The sequence below is a fragment of the Capricornis sumatraensis genome, chromosome 11, assembly GCF_032405125.1.
Source record: "Capricornis sumatraensis isolate serow.1 chromosome 11, serow.2, whole genome shotgun sequence".
NCBI classification, from domain to species: domain Eukaryota; kingdom Metazoa; phylum Chordata; class Mammalia; order Artiodactyla; family Bovidae; genus Capricornis; species Capricornis sumatraensis.
The window spans coordinates 81,034,331-81,054,784 of NC_091079.1; the positions used below are offsets into that span (position 1 = coordinate 81,034,331).

Consider the following 20,454-nt stretch of genomic DNA (forward strand, 5'->3'; position numbering starts at 1 on the left):
AGTTTCATGCATTGGAGAAGGAAATGGCAACCCACTCCAGTGTTCTTGCCTGGAGAATCCCAGGGACGGCGGAGCCTGGTGGGCTGCCGTCTCTGGGGTCGCACAGGGTTGGACACGACTGAAGCGATTCAGCAGCAGCAGCAGCATTCATGCCAGCATTCTGTCTCGTTGAGAGGTACTGAAGGGACATTTCGTCCACAACTTTAGAAATTTGCCCCCCGTGACATTTATGGGTCTAGTTTTTTACACTTATCCTCAGAGTAACAATAACGACAATAATATTTTGAGTGATTATTATGCACCAGGCTCTGTTTAAAGTCTTTTTATCATCAAAATTAATCTCTAAGGTACTGATGAGGAAACTGAGACTCAGAGAAGTTAAGGAACTTCCTAGAGCCACGCACTTAAGCAAATACCATTGACCAGCTACCAGGTCACAGTAAGGATTCGAGCTGGGGAGACTGGCTCCCAAACTGTGCTGTCTCCCTAACTCTCCCCGACGTGTGTTAGATGTGAATAAAGGGGAATCTCTACATAAAATGGGTGTTTGTACTTTATTTTTCAAAGAGGTTATCTTCAGATCCCAATGAAAATGGAGCAGAGTCAGATGAAGAGCCGCTCCTAAGAAAGAGTTCTCGTCGGTTTGTCATCTTCCCAATCCAGTACCCTGACATTTGGAAAATGTATAAGCAGGCACAGGCATCCTTCTGGACAGCAGAAGAGGTAAGTAGCATCGCCGTCATCAGCAAACATGTTCTCTAGGGTAGTGTTCACATTTTCTATTACAGGATATTAACATTTTTGAACTTACATTGTAAAGTACCCTGAATAAGATCAGTTGTATATGATAATGTTTGAAATTCCTGAGACTGAATACAGCATTCTCCAATGTTTTGGGTTTAGACTTCTACCTATAAACGTGTTTTCTTCTGCAAAAATGTAATCTCAGTCTGCCAGATTTTTACCTCTAATATGTTTTCGAACATTGTCCTTTTTTTTTTGGCATTTTTAATTCTTGGTTGAGCTGAATCTTTGTGGCTGCATGCGAGCTTTCTCTAGTTGAGGTGAGCGGGGCTACTCTTTGCCGCGGTGCGCATGCTGCTCGTTGTGGCGGCTTCTCTTGTTGCGGAGCGCAAGCTCTAGGTGCATGGGCGTCAGGAGTTACAGCACGTGGGCTTAGTAGCTGTGCTGCCCTGGCTTAGCTGCCCCGCACCATGTGGGTTCTTCCCAGACCTGGGATCGGACCCTTGTCCCCTACACTGGCAGGCAGCTTCTCATGCACTCCACCACCAGGTAAGTCCCATTTTCCATTTTTGAACAGACTTTTGGTTTGCTGTGACTAAATAAGACTAGTTTTTACTTCCAGTCCATGGAATAAGCAAATAAATAAATAAATTTACAGCTATAGCTGATGGTGCTGAAAGAGCTGCCACACAAGGAATTTGCCCAGGCAATGTACTCAACTTCTGAACTGCTGGCCGGAATTCACCATGCTCCTCCCTGTCTGGCTCTGCCCTCAGCCACATCAAACCTGGCACAACTGCCCAAGCAGACAGGACAGCTGTGGAATGTTTTCTCTTACTGTGGCAATTTCCCCTAGGAAATGAATTGAACACAGCAAATTAGAAAATGCTCGCTGGTTTGGTAAGGGCAGTTGGTCATGCAAGCAGTTGCTCCATAGTCTGCAAATAATCATTGTCTTCATCTTTGAATGTGATGGATGATACCTGTATATCACTCTGTTCTCTGGGTGTGCATATTTGCCTGTATACTGCATATAGATATAGCTATTTGTGTAGATATATTTGGATCTATCCATCTATTGGTATCTATAGATCTGTTTATTTACCTTTTTTTGTTGTTGAAAAATTGATTCTTTATATACACTGTTAAGAGTGCAGGTGCTGGAGCCAGCTGAGGTTCAAATCCTGGGTCTACCACGTACTACCTGTCCACTGGGGAAGTTGCTCTGGGAAGCCACTCTGTATCCTCGTCAGTAAACTGGGCTAATAGTACCTAGTTCATTGGGTGGTTGTGTGGATTCATTAGCTGTGTAGAATGTTAGTGGGCATGTAGTGAGAACCAAATAAATTCAAGCTACTAGTTTATACAGAATGGAGGAGATTTGTACTAGATATCAGAAGGCACCAATTTTTGAAGCTTCTGTTACACTAATTTTATCCACCCACCCATTTTTGTTACTTTATATTTGTTAACATTATTAACATCTTTGTTATATTGTAGTTAGCATGTAGAACAAAAAAACCCCAAACAAACCAAAAACCCAGTATTTTCATATGGAGCCATAGTGGTAGGCACACCTGACGGTCCCTAACTGTGATTTTTAAAAAGCTTTTTGTTAAATGTCATTAAGAGAACAAATAGGTTACACAGGTGGCTTTTTCATTCATCATGTTAAAAAGGTACTTGTGATACTTGTGCAATTACATTTCATCAAGAAATTTCTTGGATCTTTTAAGAAGTGTACTATGTGTTGACTATGACTTAAAAATACTACTTTTGAAAAATTAAAATATACAGGTTGGTACATATTTTATGCTTCCCAGGTGGCTCAGTGGTAAAGAATCCAACTGTCAATGCAGAAAATGTGGATTTGATTCCTGGGTTGGGAAGATCTCTTGGAGGAGTAAATGACAACCCACTCCAGTATTCTTGCCTGGAAAATCCCACGGACAGAGGAGTCTGGTGGGCTACAGTCCACGGGGTTGCAAAGAGGCAGACATGACTGAGTGACCTAGCACACACGCATGCGTGTACATTTTTTACAGACAGCTGATAGGAAGATTCAAATACATAATTAATTGGGAAGTCAAACACATTTTTACTTCCATATATTATTCATTTAAACAAATTATGTAAGTTACACTTTAATTATGTTTAGATTTCATTGTTTTACCAGTGATTTACCTTTTTTCTTAAATATGACTGATCGCTCAAGACTTGATTTAGAAGACAAAGTTCTGGGTTTTTTTTTTTTTTAAAGCTATTTAGGCAGTTCTGTCGGAGAAGGCAATGGCACCCCATTCCAGTACTCTTGACTGGAAAATCCCATGGACGGAGGAGCCTCGTAGTCTGCAGTCCATGGGGTCACTAAGAGTCAGACACGGCTGAGAAACTTCACTTTCACTTTTCAGTTTCATGCATTGGAGAAGGAAATGGCAACCCACTCCAGTGTTCTTGCCTGGAGAATCCCAGGGACGGGGGAGCCTGACGGGCTGCTGTCTATGGGGTTGCACAGAGTCGGACACAACTGAAGCGACTTAGCAGCAGCAGGCAGTTCTGTTACCAATAGTTTGCAATCAATCTTCAGATTGTGAAACTGAGAATTTATTCAAGTGAATAAAGCTGGGCAAAAAAATTTACCTTTTAGGAATGGAAAATAATGTAGATAAGTTTAATATTTAAGAGTGAGCATATTGTACTATTAAAATATAGTGTCAGGAGTATAATACACAAAAACCAGGAAGATGTCAGTTTAACCTGAGTGAACTCTTAACATTATAGAATAGGACCTGACTTTTAGCTTGCATATTTTAAAAGATGCATGCAAATATTTCCTCTCTGCTCCATTGTATCCCCAACATTTAGCACAGTGCCTGTCATGTAGTTGGTGTTCAGTAAACATTTAAAACATAAAGTAATGGGAAAAGGATTTTGGAAAAGAACACAAATGATTGAAGAGATGAAACTTTAGTCTTTTTTGGAATAGTCAAAGAGATTAGGGCTTTTTAGAATAAATAAATAAAGAACAAAAGACAATTCAGTTCAGTTCAGTCGCTCAGTCGTGTCAGACTCTTTGCGACCCCATGAACCACAGCACGCCAGGCCTCCCTGTCCATCACCAACTCCCGGAGTCCACCCAAACTCATGTCCATTGAATCGGTGATGCCATCCAACCATCTCATCCTCTGTCGTCCCCTTCTCCTCCTGCCCCCAATCCCTCTCAGCATCAAAGTCTTTTCCAATGAGTGAGCTCTTCGCATCAGGTAGCCAAAGTATTGGAGTTTCAGCTTCAGCATCAGTCCTTCCAATGAACACCCAGGACTGATCTCCTTCAGGATGGACTGGTTGGATCTCCTTGCAGTCCAAGGGACTCTCAAGAGTCTTCTCCAACACCACAGTTCAAAAGCACCAATTCTTCTGCGCTCAGCTTTCTTTATAGTTCAACTCTCACATCCATACATGACCACCGGAAAAACCATAGCCTTGATTAGATGGACCTCTGTCGACAAAACACATTTCAAATGTTTGTGAGATTATTATGAAACATTTGTAAGAGATCTTCCAGAGACAAAATCTACAAGGTACATTTAGAGACAATTTTAAAATTGTAGATTCTACCAAACTCTAGAGTACTTTACTGTTAATTCCAAGGACTAGTTCCAATAAACATTTTCCAAAATATTTCTATTCCCAGAGAAAGCTGTACCTATAAATTGTTTTAAAACCCAGATTATTACCTGTCTGACATTACTTCTGGGTATAAAAGTAGATTAACTAGCAGTAAAGTAGCAAGTACAACTGCTTAACAGGTGTCTAGTTATCTGTCTAACACGTTGGTAAATATTGTATAAAATGTTAAAGCCCTGGTTGCTGAAAATCATTAGTATTTTCACCTCAGTTTCTTCTTGACCAGTTTCTAGCCTCTCTTTCCATTTTGCCCCTTCCTTCATTTCTTCTAGATTGCAGTTTTTCTCCCAACTTTATTGCTATAATTGACATATAACATTGTGTAGTTATAAAGTATACAACATATTGCTTTAATACACTTATGTATTGCAAAATGATTACCACCATAGTGTTAGTTAACACCTGTATCCCATCACATAGTTGCCATTTCTTTTATGTGGTTAGAATAGATTAGGTTAATGTTTTGAAAGGACATCCTGGCCAGCTTCTCAATTAGCTAAAAGATAGAATTCTTCATAATGTTTTGATTTTGTTGTGTTCCTTTGTAACTGTGTTAGTTTGAGCTGATATGATATAATAATATCATAAAGTAGATGGCTTGCAAACAGCAGAAATTTATTTCTTACAGTTCTGGAGGCTGGAGATTCTAAGATCAAGGTGCCTGCAATTTTGATATCTGACGAGGGCTTGCTGCCTGGTTCATGTCTTCTTACTATGTCCACACATGGCAGAAGGGGCAAAGGAGTTCTCTGAGGTCTCTTATATCAGGGCACTAATCCCATTCATAAGGGTGATCTAATCATTTCCCAGGGTTTCCTGGTGGTTTAGCAGTAAAGAATCTGTTTGCCAATGCAGGAGATGTGGGTTCGATCCCTGGGTCAGGAAGATCCCCTGGAGAACAAAATGGCAACCCACTCCAATATTCTTGCCTGGAAAATACCATGAACAGAGGAGCTTGGTGGGCTACAGTCCATGGGGTCACAAAGAATTGGACATGACTTAGTGACTACACAGCGACAACAAATCACTTCCAAAAGGCTCCACCTCCAGATATCATCACACTGAGGATTAAGTTTCAATATGGATTTTGAGCAGGCACAAATAGTCGATAGCAAGAGTAATAACTTTTTTCATTTTTCACATTTTGCTGCAAAGATGTCCCACTTAACGTTGGGACAGAAGTCAGTTTTCTATACTTTGAGAAGAATTTAAGTTAAATTTTTTGAAAATCTTTTAATTTCAGGTTGATTTATCAAAGGATCTTCCTCACTGGAACAAGCTCAAATCGGAAGAGAAGTATTTTATCTCTCACATCTTAGCCTTTTTTGCAGCCAGTGATGGAATTGTGAATGAAAATTTGGTGAGATTTTGGTTTCTACTTTTGTTCTCATTCAGCAGTTAAATGACAGTGATGGCAGTAAGATAATCAGACTGAACCTGAAAAATGTCTAAGAAATTAACCAAATGAAGCTTAACTCTTGAAAAATTTTTTCTGATGAAGTGTCAAAGGCAAGTTTTCATTTGTATTTGACCCCACCCCCCACAAATATCATGAAACCAAGCATATTGTACCAATAATGACTGCTTACAAGGCATAAGCATGAGTTTGTGTTTAGTCTTAGATAGTAATCCCAATAAAGAATCTGCCCCTTAATAACCTTTCCAGAGCTCTTTAATAGAACACTGGGTCTGGCTCCCACTGTATTATGATTGGTTATGAGGCATGCTTTCTTACTAAAAAGAATGGGAAGATGCAAACTTTCGTTATCAACTGGTAGGGGCTTCAGTAGATCTACTTAAGGTCAATTCTACAAAGCAAAATAATTGTTTTTAGTAGATGTTCTAAAATTTATTTGGCTTTATAGGTAGTATTTCCAACTTACAGGTCAATTTATTTAATTGCTTAAGAATACAGTATGCAACTAATTGTGGAGGGTTGATGGATTAAACAGTACCACTTAGAATAATTCATAAGGTCTTTCTGACCTGTTTGTGGCATCACAGGTGATTCTTATGTGATAATTCTAATATTCAGGTTCTGATTTACAGTGTTTAATGAGAGCCCGTAGAATTGGATGTATTTATTTCCCTTGTTTTTTTAGGTGGAGCGCTTTAGTCAGGAAGTACAGGTTCCAGAGGCTCGCTGTTTCTATGGCTTTCAAATTCTCATCGAGAATGTTCACTCAGAGATGTACAGTTTGCTAATAGACACTTACATCAGAGATCCCAAGAAAAGGTATTACTGCTGAGATTTTATTTACAAAGCTCTATCTATCACTTGGTTATGTTGATATTAGGAAACTAAATATAGGGAAAGATTATTCAAATATGGAAGTTTAGGAATACACTATTTTCTATTACTCAGTAATGTGTTGGGTTAAAAAAAAAACTTGCACAGGACCAATAAATCTTTGGAAATTATAACTTAAACTGTTCATCAGCACATTTTGTTTAGAAATTAAATATTCTAATTTAGTCAGTTTTGTATCAGACCAGATTCAAACCACTAATTTGAGTTTTATTTTGACTTCTATAGTTTATGGAGTTGCCAAAATACAGAGAAACTCCAGATTCTATGCATACCATAAATTGCATAGAATCAAATATAGTATGATTAAAAACAAGTGAATTGGGAATTTCCCGGTGGTCCAGTGGTTAAGACTTGGAACTTTCATTGCCGTTTCAGGGCTCAGGTTTTGATCCCTGGTTGGGGAACTAAGATCCTACAAGTCTTGTGGTGCAGCCAAAAATAAAAACAAACAAAAAACCCAAGTGAATAACTTTGCCATTAATTCTTCTGTTTTTACAGAGAATTTTTATTTAATGCAATTGAAACAATGCCATATGTTAAGAAAAAAGCAGATTGGGCCTTGCGATGGATAGCAGATAGAAAATCTACTTTTGGTATGTAACTTTAATTTATATTTGATCAAATTTGCTTAGGTTATACAATACTATTTTACATGGTATAATATCACTATTCCTAAGAATTAATTGGAAGCTGGTGAAAAAATAATCTAAATCTGTTATATATTCTGTTTATTAAATTAAAAGTTGAAAGATTAAAAGGTCAGTGCATAATTTCAGGTAAAGATGAATATCTGGGACAACCCAGACGGATAGGGTGGGGAGGGAGGTGGGAAGGACACATGTATACCTGTGGCCAATTCATGTGGATGTATGGCAAAAACCATCACAATATTGTAAAGTTATTATTCTCCAATTAAAATAAATTAATTAAAAGAAAAGAAGAATCAAAGAATCAATCACATAGACTCGGACAAGAATATTAGAGCAAGACTATATGCTTTGAGTAATGTTTATTTTTTCCCTAAAATAAAGCAAGTCAGAGTCCTAATATTTTTCAGAAACAAATATATAGATTAGTGCACTCAATTAAGGCAAGAACAGTTTGCAATAACAGGCTTATTTTTCAAATAAGTTAAATGCAGACACCTTGTGGGATGAATTGAGATCCAATAACATTTTTCTAAGGAAAGAACATTGTCTCATATACAGTAGTTGCTCAATAAACATTTATTACATATAATTAAAATATTCAGATATTTAATATAAGTAGCCCTAAGTACCTTTCTTATTCTTAATCTATTTCAAATTGATTGTCTTTACTTCCTGGTTTTATTCATTATGTGCAGAAGGAGATCTCAAAATTTTCAGTTTGTACTCCTTTGCACTCTTAAAAATTATTGAGGGCTCCAAAGTGATTTTATTTATATGGTTGTATCTATGGCAGAGAAGGCAATGGCACCCCACTCCAGTACTCTTGCCTGGAAAATCCCATGGACGGAGGAGCCTGGTAGCCTGCAGACATTTAAATATTAGAAATTAAAACCAAGAAACTTTCAAAATATTTACTAATTAATGGATATTAAATTAACAGTAACAATCCATTATATTTTAAAATAAATAATGTATATTTATGCAAAGAAATACTGTATTTTTTTAAAAATCAGTGAGAATAACCTAGTTTTTTATTTTTGCAAATCTTTTTAATGTCTGCTTTATAGGAGGATGGCTGGATTATATCTGCTTCTGCATTCAATTTGTTGCAGACTGTTGTTTTGGTTGAAGTATATGAAGAAAATCTAGCCTTCTTCAGATATGTAGTTACGAAAGGGAGGAGTATTTTACCAGGTTTTTCAGATTGTTTTGATATGTCATGTAGCCTCTGGAAAAACATCACTCTATATTAATGAGAGAATGATGGTAATAATGATAAATAATGCCTTAGTATCACTATGAAAATTGTTTTCACCTCATAGACCTCCTGGTCTATGGATCTCCAGGGATTCCTGGCTAACACATTGAGAACCAGTGATTCAGTGTAAGATGTGGACAAGTAAGTAGTATATCAGGGAAGAAACACATATGTGGCATTGCCTTGAGTTCATTTTGATAATGAGAAAAGCAGTGGTTTTCAATGTGCATAAAAATCATCTGGAGAATTTTGGAAAAATTCTGCAGATTCCTGGTTCTCACCAGAGAGTGATCTGCATTTTATACCCAGCTAATTATCTCATGTGAAGAGCTGACTCATTGGAAAAGACTCTGATGCTGGGAGGGATTGGGGGTAGGAGGAGAAGTGGACAACAGAGGATGAGATGGCTGAATGGCATCACCGACTCGATGGACATGAGTTTGAGTAAGCTCTGGGAGTTGGTGATGGACAGGGAGGCCTGGCGTGCTGCAATCCATGGGGTTGCAAAGAGTCGGACACGACTGAGCAGCTGAACTGAACTGAATTATTTCAAAATTGATTGAGAGGCACATGGTGAGAAACTGGCTTTAGAGAAAAACAAAGGGAAACATAAGTGTTCAATATGCAGTGAAGAGATTAGTATGTCTAGGAAATGATGGAAAATTATGGTGTGCCTCGCAGGAAGCATGTTTTCATGACACTACCAGAGAAGTAACCTAGAAAGAGAGAAAATACAGGAGGGCAGCAGTCATCCTATGGCAATCTGCTTAGTTTTTTAAAAAGTGTCATATACTGCTTACTTTAAAAATATCTTTAAAGAACTTTAAAACATTAAATATACAGATTAAACTTTAATATATGTAATGAAATTATGTTCAAACATCAAAAAAGTATAAGTTCTACAATCTTAATGCATTGCATCATAGAGGTTAGCTGTATATTAAAAATACATGCTTCCCTATCTCTAAGACAAATCATGATGCCTTTGCAATTCATCATAGCTTTTATAAGAAGCATTTTGAAAGTCTCTTTGTGGTTCACATCTATTCTTGAAAATTTGTAAAAAAAAAGAAAAGAAAAGAAGGCTATTCTTTTTGGAGAGGATTATAGGATGATAAGGGGTGAAGTGAAGTGAAGGGTTGCAAAGAGTCGGACACGACTGAGCGACTTCACTTCACTTCACCCCTTATCATCCTATAATCCTCTCCAAAAAGAATAGCCTTCTGTAATTATTTCTGTTATGATTTTCATTCTGTAGCATTCATGTGTGGAGAAGGCAGTGGTAACCCACTCCAGTACTCTTGCCTGGAAAATCCCATGGATGGAGGAGCCTGGTAGGCTGGAGACCATGGGATCGCTAGGAATCGGACACGACTGAGCAGCTTTGCTTTCACTTTTCACTTTCATGCATTGGAGAAGGCAATGGCCACCCACTCCAGTATTCTTGCTTGGAGAATCCCAGGGACAGGGAAGCCTGGTGGGCTGCCATCTATGGGGTCTCACAGAATCAGACACGACTGAAGTGGCTTAGCACCAGCAGCAGCATTCATGTGAATGCATAGAATAGTTAAAATGACAATGTTCCTCTTAGTCACAGATGTATAAAATTATAGTCTTGTTCCCTTACAAATAAATGTTCATGTGATATCACATTTATGTTGATTAAAAATGTCTCCATTTTAACTATCCATTCTTATTAACAGTAAGATGAAAATACAGTAATCTATGTAAATAAATGATAAAGCTCCATGCTAAAACACGCAGCTCACTAGTCTAAAGAGCTATTTTTGTTTTCAAAGGGGTCAGCCGAGCATAGTATGCAAACATACATGTATATACATACTGCATTCAAAACATCTACCTGCACCCATACCCATAGGCATGTGTGGCACAGATAAATCACTTTTTTTTTTTTTTTTGAGTGTGGAAGGCTCTCCAGATTTCAAGACCTGCAGGAGTCCAGTGTTGAACAAAGCACCTGAAGTAGAGGTGCTTTTCTGCTCTAGTAGGTTGAAGTAGCAAATTTCTTCCATTGAAGACTTGGCTGTCTTGTTGATTTTATTTTTGGCAAAACAGTTATGATATGGTTGTTTAAAAAATATATATGTAAAAACATATATTATCCATAGGTAAGCTTGAACATGTCTGCAGTATATATTAATATTTCAGAAAGTGAAGCTATTTTTTTCTCCCCTAGGGGAAAGGGTGGTGGCCTTTGCTGCTGTAGAAGGAATTTTCTTCTCGGGATCTTTTGCTGCTATATTCTGGCTAAAGAAAAGAGGACTCATGCCTGGACTCACTTTTTCCAATGAACTCATCAGCAGAGATGAAGTAAGGAGTAAAGTCTTCTTCTAGTTCTATTTGTATTCCTAGCTGGTGTTCATTCAGTTTTCTTTCCCTTGAAAATGCTTATGGTGACACAGATATCCTGGTAATTGAAATAAGAAGTCATTTCTTCCTTGGGTTTTAAGTCTGTGTTTTCCTCCTATCTCTCTTAGTGTTTCTTCTCAACCTCTGTGCATCTTTATGCATCAAAGTACTCCTGAGTTCCCACCTTAGCCTCTTTCCTTCCCTCTACATGGCCTCCTGGTTGATCTTATTTATTCCCATGGAATCATCTGCCACTTAGGTGCTTATAAAAACTACAACTTTATCTTTAGCCCAGTTATTCTTTCCTGAGCTCCAAACCCATATATTCACGTGCATGTTTAGATATTTTCTCCTGGAAGGCTCCACAGATATCTCAAGCCTAGTATTTCAGGAAATCAAACTCATCATTTTCTCCCAAATTATGTTCTTCCTGTTTTCTCTATGTCATTGAGCAAAGGTATCTTCTATCCAATCATCCAAATTTGAAATCTGGGAGTCATTTTAGATTGCTTCTTTATTTTTTTAGCCACATTCAGTCAGTAACTAAATCTTGTTTCTCTGTCTGCAACACTCTTTCCATCTTTACTACACCTCCTTTTTTCCAGCTCTTGATTACCTTCTCACAAGTTGCCACTTAAAACTTTCCTGACCCAATTAAGGAAAACTGACCACTCTTTCTTTTGCATATACCTTTGAAACCTGAACTTGTCCCTATTTTAGGTTCCATAGCGTATATTGTACTTGTCTCTCTAAGCTCAAGTGCAGAAACCTTGTCATTGATCTTCTTTTCTCAGGGTTTAGACGGTTACAGCCATTCTGCTCACATTGATTGACTTATCCTGGCTTCTTAGCTTATTTCCATATTGACCTTGTCAAGTTATTTAATTTCTCTGAGCCTCAGTTTCTTCAACTATACATCTTAACAGGGTTTTGTTAAAATGCAATGAAATAGTATATATGAAAGTACTTTTCAAGTGCCACAAAATGCTTTGTGAAATTACATTTTGTTTCATGTCTTTAAATTTCTAGTTATTTTAATTAATGTCATGTATGATTATTACAGAGAATTAAAATAATAAAATCATTCAATCTCAAAACGCCTTTCATATTGTATTGATATTTCCTTCTAGACTATTTTCTGCATTTCTACGTTTCAGTTCAGTTCAGTTGCTCAGTCGTGTCCGACTCCTTGCAACCCCATGAGTTGCAGCACACCAGGCCTCCCTGTACATCACCAACTCCCGGAGTTCACCCAAACTCATGTGCATCAAGTCGGTGATACCATCCAGCCATCTCATCGTCTGTCGTCCCCTTCTCCTCCTGCCCCCAATCCCTCGGCTGAGTGCCGAAGAATTTATGCTTTCGAACTGCGGTGCTGGAGAAGACTCTTGAGAGTTCCTTGAACAGCAAGATCAAACCAGTCCATCCTAAAGGAAATCAATCCTGAATACTCTTTGAAAGGACTGATGCTGAAGCTGAAGCTCCAATACTTGGGCCAACTGATGCAAAGAGCTAACTCAATGGAAAAGACCCTGATGCTGGGAAAGATTGAAGTTAGAAGGAGAAGAGGGCGACAGAGGCTGAGATGGCTGGATGGTATCACCAATGCAATGGACGTGAACTTGGGCAAACTCCAGGAGATGGTGAGGGACAGGAAGGCCTGGCCTGCTGCAGTCCGTGGGATTGCAAAGAGTCAGACATGACTAGGTGACTGAACAATAACATTTTAAAGGCCATCATACTTACTTGTAGATTTCTTTCCAGAAATACAATAACAATTTGTAGCACCACCTAACGATATATGAATATGTCTTTTCTACGACAATTGGGAAGTTCTTCCAATTCTCCTTAAGTAATCCTTCCTTCTCCATTGATTTCTGATATCTTCTTTATTATATATTAAGGATTCAAGTATACTAAAACCTGTTTCAAGGCTTTTCCTTTAACCTGTGTGACAAATTTCATGCTGTAACAAACTATTTTCATTATTATAGTCTTTTATGTTTTAATAATTAGTAGGCTAAATCTCAAAACTTTTAAAGTATTCCTGAAAGATTCTGCTCATTTAGTCTTGCAGATTAATGTTTTAACTTAAAAACAGTCCCACTGGGATTTTGATTGGAGTCGCTTTAAACCTCAAAATTAATTTTATTCTCTTATTGATTTAACAATTACAAGTACCTTCCTTTTTCATACTCATCTCTGTAATTGGTAGCTAGCTATTGGTTCTAATCGATATTTACATTATCACCTATCAGGAGTATATCTGAAATTCTGCCTTTGGTCATTTGAAATATCCTCTTGAGTCAAGTGGGAGGGGTATGTTTTACTAGTAAATTTTCTAAAATTAGTTATTTAAAGAGGCTTTTTCTTGTGTGTGGTTTTTTTTAATGATTTCTTCTGGGAATGACAATTTAACTAGGAAAATAATCCTTGGAACACAGCCTTTGATTTGAGCCTCATCTTTCAATTGTCTTTGGTTTTTTGTTGAGTCTTTTAGAAAAGGGTAAACAGCTGTGATGTTTAATCCTCTAAAGTGCGTATTCCTTCCTTCCTCTCCTCCCTTGTTGGCTTACAAAATTATTTCTTTTTCTGTGTAGTTTAGAAATGTTAATTGACTCTGCCTTGTTGTCAGTATCTAATTGTTAATTTTGTTTAGAACTCCATCATCCTTCTATGTCTCTGACCACCTTCTCTTTTTTGTTTTAACTTTTTGAAAAATTTTTCAGTTGTTTTCAGCTTTATACCATCTGTTCTGTGTTTTGAAATTCCAGTTATTGTAGGCTGAGTCTCCTTGCACTGTTTTCCAATTATTTAAGATTCTATAACGTTTCATGTATTTGCACAACAAATCTATTCTCAAGGTATTTCACAAATTTGTTTACTTCTGTCTTTGAGTTTTCTGCAATGTCATTTCTGCTTTACACAGCTTCTGATGGTATCCTTAATTCTTCAGTTTCCATTTTCCTCGCACTGAATTTATTTTTATCTTGAACCATTCTTGTTTAATATAACTGTTGTGTTTTTGAAATCTGAGTTTTTCAATCTGTCTTAATTTTTAAAAAGTTAAAAATAAATTAATTTTATTTTTGGTTTTTCTTACTTTGGTTTCCTTTCCAAAATGCTTTTGATTGCAGATTTGTTGGTTTTGTTGTTGTTCATTAATTCTTCTTTCACATTAATTAACTGAGATTCGCTGGCCTTGAAAATTTTTCATTATAGGTTATTATGATTGGCATTTTAATGAGATTTGGGGAAAAGAAGATCCTGGCCCTGTTAATCCTTCTTCCATCTTCCAGAAGTTCAGTGTTGCATTCCTAGCTTATATAAAGCCTGATATATCACTGTGTGAAAATAACTGATAAAACGTTCTTTGACAGTGGTATTTTTCTTCTGTTTTAGGGGCTACACTGCGACTTTGCTTGCCTGATGTTTCAATACTTGGTAAATAAGCCTTCAGAAGAAAGGGTTAGAGAGATCATTGTTAATGCCGTTGAAATTGAGCAGGTAAGCAGGGATGCTTATATAAGTAGCACATCTCTCTTTGATGTTTGACTGCTTTAGACTGACTCATGAAATTGCCATTTTGTAGGTCAAAATAGATATCAGAAATATTATATGGTCAACCTGGCAGTACCAATAGATGATGTATTACAATTATTATGTCAAGTTAAAATTTGGCTTATAAGCCAGTCTTTATTATATATTAAGATTTTATGTATACTAAAATTTGTTTCAGGACTATTTTAAAATTTCAGTTATATATCAAATTTCGTGCCATACCCAACTATTCTAATTATCTTAGCTTTAGATTTTTAGATTTTTAGCTACTAGAGGGCAGTGATGGTTTCTTGTTTTGAATTCCTTTTTTTTTTCTTTTTAACTTTTTATTTTAAATTGGAGCATAGCTGCTTAACAATGTTGTGGTAGCTTTGGGTATACAGCAAAGTGACTCAGCTATACATGTACATGTATCCATTCTCCCCTATTACTCCCCTTTCATCCAGGCTGCACGTAACACTGAACAGAGTTTCCTTTCCTATACAGTAGGTCCTTGTTGGTTGTATTCTTAAAAAACTAGCAAGATATCTAGCTTTAAGCATGCATCCTATGTTCATAAAATGAAGAAATAAATGAATTAGTGAATAGTAAAATGTGATTTATGGGCATGTAAAGATCTCTAAATAGAAAGACACAGATGCTTCACTTAGAATGTATTTTTATCATTTGAAAGAGCTAGTTGAAAAATAAGTAAGTTTTTACACTTAAGAAAAGTTTTCATATTTGAAGAGAGAAAAGTCACAAAATGGATTTTGGTATTTTTTTTTAATTTATCTGTTTTTTATTTATTGGTTTGGCTGCGTTGGGTCTTAGGTGCAGCATGTGCACGAGAGCTCAGTAGCTCTAAGGCATATGGGATCTTACTTCTCCGACCAGGGATCAGACTTGCAACCCCTGAATTGCAAGGCAGATTCTTAACCACTGGACCACCAGGGGAATCCCAGATTTTGGTATCTTGTATCACTTTTAGAACTAAATCCAAATGGTTAATATGTTTATTTTTCCTCTATTAACACTTCACCACTGTCATTAAGAATCTGCCTACAATGCAGGAGACCTGGATTCAGTTCCTGGGTTGGGAAGATCCCTGGGAGAAGGGAATGGCAATCCACTGCAGTTTTCTTGCCTGGAGGATTCCATGGACAGAAGAGCCTGGCAGGCTATAGTCTGTGGGGTTGCAAAGAGTCGGACACAACTGAGCGACTTTCACTTCGCGGTCATTCAATACAATGGAGTTCAGTTTATCTCCCAATGCTCAGATCCATTTCTAATACTTTCTCATTTTCTCTGTTAATTGTTTTTTCTTTCCCAGCTCCCTTTTAAGTCATGTTCACCACAGCAATCATCTTAGGTGAATCTTTTTCTAAATATTTCACAACAAAATATCTCCTTTCTTTCTATTGAGAAAGCATATAAATTTGGGTCCTACAAGTACTACTTTAAAAATACCAGTAATGTAGTAGTTAGTTTCAGTTTACTTTGGCTACTTGAGAATGTGAAATAGAGTGAACAGCAGCACCCCAAACCTTTTAAGCAAATGGGCATTGTTGGCCATGTTGCAAGAATTAATGCTAGTGTACTTTCCTCAAACAAGATCAGTGATTTAGAAGATTAAGAAAGCTAAAACCCTCTTTTTCTTTGGAAAATATATACTATTTATTATTCTTTCTTTGTACTTTATTCTGTTTTTATTTATGTCTCAGGAGTTTTTAACAGAAGCCTTGCCAGTTGGCCTCATTGGAATGAATTGCGTTCTGATGAAACAGTATATTGAGTTTGTAGCTGACAGACTGCTTACAGAACTTGGATTCTCAAAGGTAAGGTGTTTCAAACATATTACTACTAGCTAAAATGTTATAGTCAGGTAAGGACTCTAAAATACATACTATATTTCACTGAAAGCGTTTGTAACACACTAGTCTATTTTTTTTTAATGTTAAACTTTTTAATTTGTATTGGAGTATAGCCAATTAACAATATTGTGATAGTTTCAGGTGAACAGCAAAGGGACTCAGCTATACATATACATGTATCCATTCTCCCCCAAACTAGTCTATTTTGTAAATTGTCCATGAAAGGCTTGTTTTACCCAAACCAGTTGATTTTGCAAAATCCTTAAATGAAACTTAAAATGAAATTCATTAACAGAAGTAGAAGGCTGGTAAATCATAGAACTAATAAGCTCCATAAATTATTTTATAATAATTGTAGGTATCTGTTTACTAGGACCATCTTTAAGTAATTGGATTTAACATGCCGATATATGTTTACCCTGAGGTAAATCCCTATGTGTCTGTGTTGTAATTTGAGGCTTAATGCTTTTAAGTAGGAAATCATTATTAGGAGGACATTAGCTGTCATAATTTGACCCTTTGAAGTCAGTTGTCTTTAAGTTATTTCTGTCATTTTGTTTATCAGAGATAATGTACCTGAATTTTCATGGTGTCTTTCACATGAGATGGAGGCTGCAGCCACACTACCTGGGTTTGAATCCCAATTCCACCACTTGCTAGCAATGTGACCTTAGGCAAATCGCTTAACCACTGTCTCAGTTTCCTTATCTGTAAAATGAAGATAATAGCAGTCATCCTTACCACAGATTATTGGAGAAGGAAATGGCACCTCACTCCAGTGTTCTTGCCTAGAGAATCCCATGGACAGAGGAGCCTGGTGGGCTGCCGTCCATGGGGTCACAGAGAGTCGGGCACAACTGAGCGCACATGCACCACAAACGCCTGCTGATGAGCCGGCACACCTAGAGCGCTTAGAATAGTGTCACACATGCAGGAAATGAGCACCCGGTGGCCACGTGGTATTCATCATAAGTGTGACACTCATCACGGTTTCCTGTGTATTAATATTATACTGTTAATTAGAAATGTTAGGTTCTGATTTCTCATGGGAAGAGAAGTTTAAGTTATTGAGAAGCCTTATAAAATCCATGATGCTTGTGGGTAATCATTAACTCTCTTGATAATGCACTTATTTTCTGGTAACTACAAAGATATTGTGATGAGAATCAGATGGGACAAAGGTTTTTGGTAACTATAAATTGTAAAATATCACTATTTATATTGTTTTAGTTGGGAGATCCTCTCTTTCGCTGATCATTAATGAGATAAAGATATGACCTCTGAAATTTATAAATTGTGTGTTAAAAGAAATTGTTTCTCTTTCTAAGTTACATGTTTATCATAATAAAATTAATTTGCTTACTTAAAGCCTTAAAATGAACTCACTATCTTTTAACCCACCACCATATGTTTACACCCACACATCCTCCTTCTACTTATTGGAAAATTACAGACCTGTGGGTCTAGTTTTCCTTGGAAAGTTTGCTAATTGTAGGTATACAAAACATGCCTCCTAAGAAAATCTGGACACAGTACAAAACCTCAGTCTCCACAGGCCTACAAACTATCTCAGTAAATTCCAAAAAGCAGAAATTATACTGACTCTTAGATTTTAGTGCAATAAAATTAGAAATGAATAATAAAGGATTACCAGAAAGTTCCATCTACTTAGAAGTCAAAACTGTGTCCTTTAAAATGAGATTAAAAATGAAAACATAAACTAAATGACAATAAGATTACTGTATATCACAATTTGTAGATGCAACCAAACAGATCCCCAGAGGAAAATTTGTATCCTTCAAGGCATATATTAAGAAAGCGAGACAATTTTAAATGCATGAGCTAAAAAACTTTGAACTCAAGGAGCTAGAAAAGAAATTATTTTTATAATGATAATTTTTGGGCTTCCCTGGTGGCTCAGACAGTAAAGAATATGCCTGTAATGTGGGAGACCTGGGTTCAGTCCCTGGGTGGGAAGATCCCCTGGCGAAGGGAAGGGCAACCCACTCCAGTATCCTGGCCTGAGAATTCCATGGACAGAGGAGCCTGGCGGGCTACAGTCCATGGGGTCGCAAAGAGCTGCACACGACTGAGGGACCAATACACTTTGGTAAAATAAGAGGTTATTTAAATTAGCAAATGGTTGTCACTTATACAGAATTCCAAACAGAAGCCACATTAATGCTGTTTTCAACTTAGTTTTGGGTTAGTCGATAAATATTCAAGTACTTGTGTGTGTCAAAACCAAGCTACTTGATTGAGGCTGGCCTTAGCTGTTTTGCTCATGCGGTGAGTGATTTGGAAGATGCTCAGTTTTAAAATCTAGTGACCCTATGACTACTGTCCAGTGCACTTTCCACTGTATTCTGCCATGAGTGAAAGCTCACATTTTTACTGCCTTTTAACACTGTTTCTGACACAGTTTCACAGAGTTCCACTACATCAACCACACCCAGCATGTCTGCTTTTTTTGGGAAAAAATACACATAGCTTTATTAAGATATAAATGACAGAACATGCAATATGCCTATTAATAATGTACAATTCAATGGTTTTTGGTATATTTGCAGAGTTGTGCAACTATCACAACAATCTATTTGAGAACATTTTTATCTCTCCACAGAAAAATTCTATTCCCAGTTAGCAATCAGTCGCTTACCTTTGTTTCTTCCATCCCCCCATAGCCCTGCTGTTGCTGCTTAGTTGCTTCAGTTGTGTGTGACTCTGTGTGACCCTATGGACTGCAGCCTGTGTGGCTACTCTGTCCACGGGATTCTTTAGGCAAGAGTGCTAGAGTGGGTTGCTATGCCCTCCTTCAGGGGATCTTCCCAACCCAGGGATCGAACCCCAGACTCCTGCCTTGCAGACAGACTCTACCCTTGAGCCACCATGGGATTCTCTAGGCAAGAACACTGGAGTGAGGTGCCATTTCCTTCTCCAATAATCTGTGGTAAGGATGACTGCTATTATCTTCATTTTACAGATAAGGAAACTGAGACAGTGGTTAAGCGATTTGCCTAAGGTCACATTGCTAGCAAGTGGTGGAATTGGGATTCAAACCCAGGTAGTGTGGCTGCAGCCTCCATCTCATGTGAAAGACACCCATGAAGATTCAGGTACATTATCTCTGATAAACAAAATGACAGAAATAACTTAAAGACAACTGACTTCAAAGGGTCAAATTATGACAGCTAATGTCCTCCTAATAATGATTTCCTACTTAAAAGCATTAAGCCTCAAATTACAACACAGACACATAGGGATTTACCTCAGGGTAAACATATATCGGCATGTTAAATCCAATTACTTAAAGATGGTCCTAGTAAACAGATACCTACAATTATTATAAAATAATTTATTGAGCTTATTAGTTCTATGATTTACCAGCCTCCTACTTCTGTTAATGAATTTCATTTTAAGTTTCATTTAAGGATTTTGCAAAATCAACTGGTTCGGGTAAAACAAGCCACCATAGCCTAGGCATTACTAATCTAGTTTTTGTCTCTTCAGATCTGCCTATTCTGTAATTCCCACTTCATATAAATGGAATCATACAATATATAGTGCATACTGTATACTGGTATATGGTATATACAAAGTCAACATAATGTTTTAAAGTTCCATTCACGTTAGCATGTATCAGTACTTTTTTCCCTTGTTATGGCCAAATAATATTGCATTGTATAATTATACCTAATTTTGTTTATCCATTTATTGGTTGATGGTGGCATCTGGGTGGCATTTTTTGGCTATTATGAAGAATGCTGCTATTAACATTCTTGTGTAAGTTTTTGTGGGAAGATATGTTTTCACTTATCTTGGATACCTAACTAGAAAACAAACTGTTGAGTCATATAGTGACTCTATCTTTAATCGTTAGAGGAACTACCAGACTGCATTATTTTATATTAACACCAGCAGTATATGAGGGTTCCAATTCCTCCACATCCTCACTAACACTTACTGTCTTTTTTCTCCTTCCGGTTTTGTTGAGATATAATTGACATATAGTGTTGTTTA

General features: G+C 37.1%; 1 protein-coding gene across 1 annotated transcript in view; it reads left to right on the plus strand.

Moving 5' to 3' along the window:
• RRM2B (ribonucleotide reductase regulatory TP53 inducible subunit M2B) overlaps window positions 1-20,454 on the plus strand; it is a 30,448-nt gene that overhangs the window by 8,437 nt on the left and 1,557 nt on the right. Inside the window, exons 2-8 of the mRNA XM_068983898.1 lie at window positions 568-723; window positions 5,675-5,791; window positions 6,534-6,667; window positions 7,241-7,335; window positions 10,848-10,981; window positions 14,423-14,527; window positions 16,285-16,398. Coding sequence (XP_068839999.1) covers window positions 568-723; window positions 5,675-5,791; window positions 6,534-6,667; window positions 7,241-7,335; window positions 10,848-10,981; window positions 14,423-14,527; window positions 16,285-16,398 — 855 coding nt within the window. The remainder of the gene's footprint in view (window positions 1-567; window positions 724-5,674; window positions 5,792-6,533; window positions 6,668-7,240; window positions 7,336-10,847; window positions 10,982-14,422; window positions 14,528-16,284; window positions 16,399-20,454) is intronic.